The 6,988-nt window shown below is 38.7% G+C and overlaps 1 protein-coding gene across 1 annotated transcript; it reads left to right on the forward strand.

The window, feature by feature from the left end:
- The first annotated feature begins 602 nt into the window (after positions 1-602).
- Positions 603-6,335, forward strand: stc2a (stanniocalcin 2a). The gene is made up of 4 exons (XM_056769921.1): positions 603-1,174; positions 3,400-3,542; positions 3,985-4,196; positions 4,741-6,335. The coding sequence occupies exons 1-4, from the start codon at positions 1,036-1,038 to the stop codon at positions 5,090-5,092; spliced, it is 846 nt and encodes a 281-aa protein (XP_056625899.1). The 5' UTR covers positions 603-1,035; the 3' UTR covers positions 5,093-6,335.
- The last annotated feature ends 653 nt before the right edge of the window (positions 6,336-6,988 follow it).

The raw sequence follows: 6,988 nt of genomic DNA on the forward strand, positions 1-6,988 counted from the left end.
GTGAATCACCGATTAAATGTAACAAATGAGAGGACATGTGGTTCATTCTTACTTCTGTATAAACGTCGCCACGGCACAACATTTCACCTCTCCTGAAATAAACTTTAAGATGAACAGAGTCGACACATATATCCTCTGATTTAATCGTATGTGTTAGATTTGTTCACAAGTATGTCTCTATGGCTTTTGTTTTACTTTGACTGAGGAAAGCACGTTATAATGATGCAATCCCTGCCATACAAGATCAAATTTGTCCTGTTTTCGGAGCTATGCGCATCCTGGCATATTTATTATATTAAGACTGTTTTATATTATATTATGGCTAATATATAAGATCTATTATGACCATTATGACATATAGTTAGCACCATTGGCTAGTATAAAACTTTATTTTCGTTAATATGATCATTGGTTACCGATATTCAATGTCATTCATCAAAACCATATTACATTTATTTTTATTCATTTATTAAAGTAAGTATTAAGTAAGATAATGACGTTTTTATGACAATACGTTTTACTAAACAGCCATCATCTGTTAAGACATTGTTACATGATTGTGCTTTATAAAATGATCTCCAGGAATGAATTCTAACAACCTACTAAAAATGTGAAAAATAAATATTTACTTTTGGAAAAAAATTACAAACTCAAAGACATGATGGGCTGAAGAACATGTCCACTCACACGCCGTTGTGCTTCACAGACAGGCGGATACCTCGTATTAGTTACTTGTAGAGTAAATACTCACCCACATTTCACATTTTACAGGTTTAGTTTATGGCAAGTAGAGACAACTTTCGCCAGACACACCCCTAAAACTTGGACGTGGTGGTCTGCGTCTCTGATTGGTCGGAAGGCACGACTGACAACACCTGCTTAACTCCTTCATCCAAATTGACACCCAGACTCTGGGAAATATATCCAGCATCCATCACCGTAACCACTCTCACTCACTCTCTTTCTCTCTCTGTCATCTCGGTCAGTATCCAGATCAGATACAGGGGGTGACAGCGTGTTATACCAAGCCTCGAGATGTTCATCAAATTTGCACTAGCTCTGCTGCTTTTCTCAGTGTTGGGGGAAGTGGTGGGAACGGATAACGTTGATGTCCACGAGAGTCAACCCGAGAAACCGGCGAGTCAGAAAGGACGTCTCTCGTTGCAGAATACAGGTAAGCGTTTTGACGAGTCTTTACTCCAGTCTCGTATAGCGTGAACTGAGTTATGTGCGCGTGGGCACGTGCTCCGCATATCAGAGCAGAGCGAGTGTGCAGTCGATTTAAACGCAAAACGCACCAATTTACATCTTCTCGCGCATGGCGCTGTGCTTTCCGATTACGAAAGAATACGATATCTCGTAAATACTGAGCACAGGGAAAGAGAAATTCAATATCTTCGTAAACTATTAATAGCATTGCACAAGGTAGGCAAAGATAGGTAACGTATACCGTGACATTTCTTCCAGGTTTGTGTGCTCTTACGTGTCTGCATATCTTTTTGGGTGCATTTGTGTTTACGCACGATGTCCTCAGTTATCTTTGCGTAAAGTGGAGATAACAGCGTGGTCGCCAACAGAGCATCTAAAACAGAAGTGGACAACTTATGGAATTGTGCGGAAACCTTTGAGTTGATTTGAGTGATGCAATGGCTCTACATGTTGCAGGAGGTGGATAAAACTGAACCCTTCTCACGAGAGCTGTAGGCAATTCTCCGATAAAGACAATATTTACGGGTTAGAATTAAATGATGGATTCAAATTATTTCAGCCGGACGTTTCGTTCATAATGGATGACTTTGCTAAAACATACTAACCCCATAGTAGGTTTGTATATGGAATGACTCAGTGGATCACACCGCTGTGTAATTCAATGCACCATCCAATCCTAACACAAGCACTGCAGACAGGGTCTCACTTTTACCTGCTCACTTATTTAAATCTATTGAAAACAAATTATATGCATTGCGACGCATTTCCCCTTCATTGTTTTATTTTCAGGCAACTTGAAAGATCGTGTCTCGTAAACTGTCCTATTGATGTGCTTTAAAATCGTTAGGTAGTTACTTGAGTGTGTTTTCCTTAAAATGATACAATAATCGTGCTATTGATGTGATTTAAAATCGTCAGGTAGTTACTTGAGTGTGCTTTCCTTAAAAATGATATAATAATCATGATCCGATTCATCTTACTGCTCTTGGTAAGCGCACACGCGCGCGCCGTTTTATTTGTGTGATTGACAGTCAGTTTGCGCACGCATGTTCCACATATACAAACAATAAGACTATATTCCATTTCTTATCAACAAAGATTTTTGCTATAATACCACAGAAGGGAAAGAGATGTACTGACTAAAGTAGTCACCACAACCTTAGGCACAGGATAATGTTTAAACTGTAATGTGTAATTCAATAGCTTGAGCTGTTAAACTTTCACAAGCCGTTTTTACCTATTGCTTTGACTTTTTACCAATGTAAAGAAGTTTAAATTTTACACTGTATTTTATTAACCATTCATCATGCATTCAAATTATTCATAAAAACCTAGTTTGGCTCATCTCACCTCATTTGAGTTGCTCATAGTTACGTTAAATGAAAGTCTTTAAATCACCATTATGCCTTATTTACCCTCTGGTTTCAGCTGTGAAACTACAAATGTTTTGTTAATGCAGTTAAAATCAACACTCACTTGGGACAAACAGGCAACTGGTCTTTTGGCGCGGGACATAACCCGCAGACACATCTCTGAATGTTTTGTAAAGGCTGCTTTCCAAGTTCTGTCCAAGCATTTGCCCATACAAAGTGCCAGAATGTCTAAGCCAATGCTGTATATCCTACATGTGGTTTTCTGAGTTGATCTGATGCGTCTAAATATCAGTGCACTTAATCAGCAAATTCGACTATTGAGAAAAGTGCCCCTCTGCAGTTGATCAGATTAGATTCTTGAATTGCTTTTGTGCATTAGGACTGTTTATTTAGAATAATTGCGTTCTTATCTTAAACAGGGGATGCTCTTGAGCAGTTTTTTCTGCTATTGTTTTATATTGCTTTGGTTGTCCTCAGATACTCACCTTAAGATATCAGGTATAAGCAGTCTCCTCATGCCCTATATACAGTTAACCATGCTTTGCCTCATCTACTGTGAGATGCCTCCCAGTCTGATGGACTTTAATAGCATACCTTAATCACCACAGTGCTCTCTCCGCTAAATTTGTTCCCTAAATACAGTTCTCCAATTTTCACAGGAGAAACACAACCGAAAATAGGCCTCCGCATTCATGTGCATGCACGATGCATCAAGCCTATTCCTCTATGCAATTGAAAGTCTTGGACAAAGTAACCTTTCATTGTATTTTTCCTCATAATGCATTTTCTGTTTCTGTCCTTCATTTTTGGGCCACAGCGGAGATCCAGCACTGCCTTGTAAGTGCGGGAGACGTGGGCTGCGGCGTGTTCGAGTGCTTCGAGAACAACTCCTGTGAAATCCGGGGCCTGCAGGAAATCTGCATGACCTTCCTGCACAATGCTGGCAAGTTCGACTCACAGGTAAGCACTGTGCTGCACGTGACTCCCCCCAATATCCCACAGGGTTCATATACCTTAAATGCAGCCAGAGGACGGCCTTGCAGCCAAGCTCAGCTAACTGGCATCGCCCTCAATGCAGCTCCTGTTTCATGTGGTGCAGGTGGATTTTAAACCAAGGGCTTTAAGCTTGAGCGAAATATCTCTGCAGTCTTGCTTATAGAGATGAAGCTTTCAAACACTTCTAACACACCTGCCTTTGATTTTTCGCTTGAACCGAAGTTCGTTTGGGTGTGTTTTATTAGAGTTGAATCTCTGCAGGAAGGGGCAGGACTGAGCATGTATATAATTCCCTATATTCAAATAATCATTTTGTTTAACAAATCATACTAGTTCATGTTATCCAACAGAGCAGAAATACTGAGAGATTGCGACTGCAGATTTAACAAGACTCTTTGTTTTACAGGGAAAGTCTTTTATCAAGGATGCACTCAGGTGCATGGCACACGGGTTAAGGCACAAGTTCAGCTGCATCAGCCGAAAATGCTTGGCCATAAAGGAGATGGTGTTCCAGCTTCAACGCGAGTGCTACATGAAACACAACCTCTGCTCAGCTGCTAAAGACAACGTCAATGTCATGGTGGAGATGATACATTTCCAGGACTTGTTTCCTAAAGGGTAGGTAACACGCTCGACGTATCACATTTCCGCCTTTGTTTGCAAATACCACGGCACAGGCTATACAGTGACCAGCTTGTGTGCTTCTTTAGAGCTTTACAAGTGGGCATGTACGAATTGAGTTTGACTCAATTATCTCAGTTTGCTTTATTCAAGCAGCAAATGTACTTTTCCATTTAGAAATATTGCGTAAACTGTGTACTAATGCATAATGTTGTGTCATTTATTTATCCAGCCAACGTAATTAAATAATGTTCGATGTAGCTATTTTAGGAGCAGCTGCTAAATGTCATTTTGCAGTCTCATGAAAGGTCGTTGTATTCACGTTGTCACCGTATGGGGACAACCTTTCATTGCAGTTGTTTGCGCCTCTTTTCATTTAGCACCGAACCGGCTAGTAATGAGGCGCTTTTTGGCGGGTTACACAAGACAACAGGGATTGACATTAAAGACTAATTTTAGTCAGCGTTTGTAAGTAGTGCAGCAACAGCAGGAATAAGCCTTTCACTTTTCACAACTGACCGCTATCATGCCATTTCCGTAGGCCGTATGTAGAGCTGGTGAACATCTTGCTGAGCTGCGGAGAGGATGTGAAGGAGGCTATAATCAGGAGTGTACGACTGCAATGCGAGCAGAACTGGGGCGCTTTGTGCGACAGCCTGAGCTTTTGTTCGTCAATCCCCACGGCTCCAGCGTCAGGGCCCTCGGGAGGCATCGAGCGACGTCAAGGTTCCTCTCATTCAGAGGGGGAGCACCACAAAGGCTCTCGACAAGGAGACAAGGACAAACCTGGCAAGGGTGGATTCAACTCGCACACGAGAAGTCGGAGCCAAAGCCCTCGGCGCACCGGGTTAGACGCTGCTGAAGATTCAAAGATCAGCGACATTCGGAGGTGAAATGAAAGGATGTTACGACCATGACACCTTTAACCCGGTCGCCAACTTAACAGACTGAGCAATTGAGAGCAGATCACCCTATTCAACCCACCAACTTGTCACATACAGTGCAAACACACCTGTAACAGTCATTCCAGAATTCCCAAACTGTACATTTCGAAGGGTATATGTGGAGTAGCTTTTTGATACGACAGATACTAGGAAAGAATGTTCATTTTGTAGACGAGCAGTGCTTATATTTTAGGTCTAATGCAGCATTTCTCTTTTCAGATACAATCACTTCAATTATTTATTTTATGCTTTATGCAATGTTTCAATATAAAACATGTACATATAATTCTATGTATATCTATATTTATATAAACATGTCTAATTATATCCTCCATATTCAGTATTGATTATGTAATATATTTCCATGAATGCTTGCTGTTGTATTAGTTACATTATTGCACCAATTACGCATCCGACTGTAGATATGTAAGATACGTTTGTTCATTGAATTGTTTGTTTCAAAGTCTGAAATGTGTGTGTAATAATTATTTGAAATAGTTGATTAAATTCAAACTGTAAAGGTTTAAAGTCCAGGTCTAGCACATGCAATGGATTGTGCTAATTTGATGGGAAATTAAATGTGACAAAAGAATGTCTGAAGATAAGTTTTTTGTGCCCCGAGATAATAACATAGAGGCTTTACCCCAAAATAGACCATGGCAATATATATATATTATACATTAAAATGTCAAAAATATACTAGCCTCTATATATAGTAAGTTCAGCAATATATTTAGATGGGTGCTTTGATATATATTAAAATATAAACACAAGCATCCTACTATGATAAAGAATACTCATTACATCATTTATGTTTAATGTGTATGGCTGCTTCACATTGCCCAGACAGACTCAATTTAATAGCACAAAAAGCAGGCCTGCCTGTGTTTTGACCAAGTTAACAGATAAACACTGATGTTTCCAAGTAAAAAATATAAGTTTTCTCTTAGAGCCACTGAAAAGAGCCAGAAGCTGAAACTATAACTTGCCGAAAATCAAGAAAGGTTCCAGTCTATAGAAGGAGCTCATGATATTACTGACAAACGACTGAAATACGTAAAATGAATGCTATGTTATTGGTTAATTATTTGGATGGTTGGAACTGATTGTTGGTTTACAAAGACACCATGGGTTATGTAGTCGTGCTATTCATCCACATGATGACAGTAGCTACATTGAGCTACAAAAAATCATATTTTTTTATTTACTCAGGAATTGTTACAAGAATGTTACATGAATGGAAGGAAATCTGTGTAAAACTATTTTAATGGCATTATAGATTTCATGTCCATACAGAAAGCATGTGTTCCAACTGTTTTAGAAAAATAAATACTAAAGCTTATTTCTAATTCAGATGTGTAATTTTGGATTTTTATATCAATTACATAAAATACCTCAGCTTTAATGTACAGTGGACAACGTTATTTTAGAATTTCATTGCTATAACAAGATCTAGATATTTTGACATTTGTCATAAATTTTACATATAAAAATATTTTCACAACAGCTTGAACTGCTCTTCCAACTCTTTAATATAACATTGTTTCAAAGGATTACTTATTTTCTTACAACAAAAACTATGTGCATAACACATCCAATTACTTACTAAATATCATTAAAGGAAAATTCTGACATCATCACATCAATCATCATCCTCGAGTTGTTCAAATCCAAATCTATGGAAATGTCTTTGTTCTAATCAACACTGAGAAGATATTTGGACGAATGCTTGTTACCAAACAGTACTTGGTCACCATTGACTACCAAAGTAGGAAAAATGATAATGGTAGTCAAAAGTGCCTCAGAACTCTTTGCTATATTCTTCTAAATATATTTTGTGTTCAA

The sequence above is a fragment of the Triplophysa dalaica genome, chromosome 16 (assembly GCF_015846415.1).
Source record: "Triplophysa dalaica isolate WHDGS20190420 chromosome 16, ASM1584641v1, whole genome shotgun sequence".
Taxonomy (NCBI): Eukaryota; Metazoa; Chordata; class Actinopteri; order Cypriniformes; family Nemacheilidae; genus Triplophysa; species Triplophysa dalaica.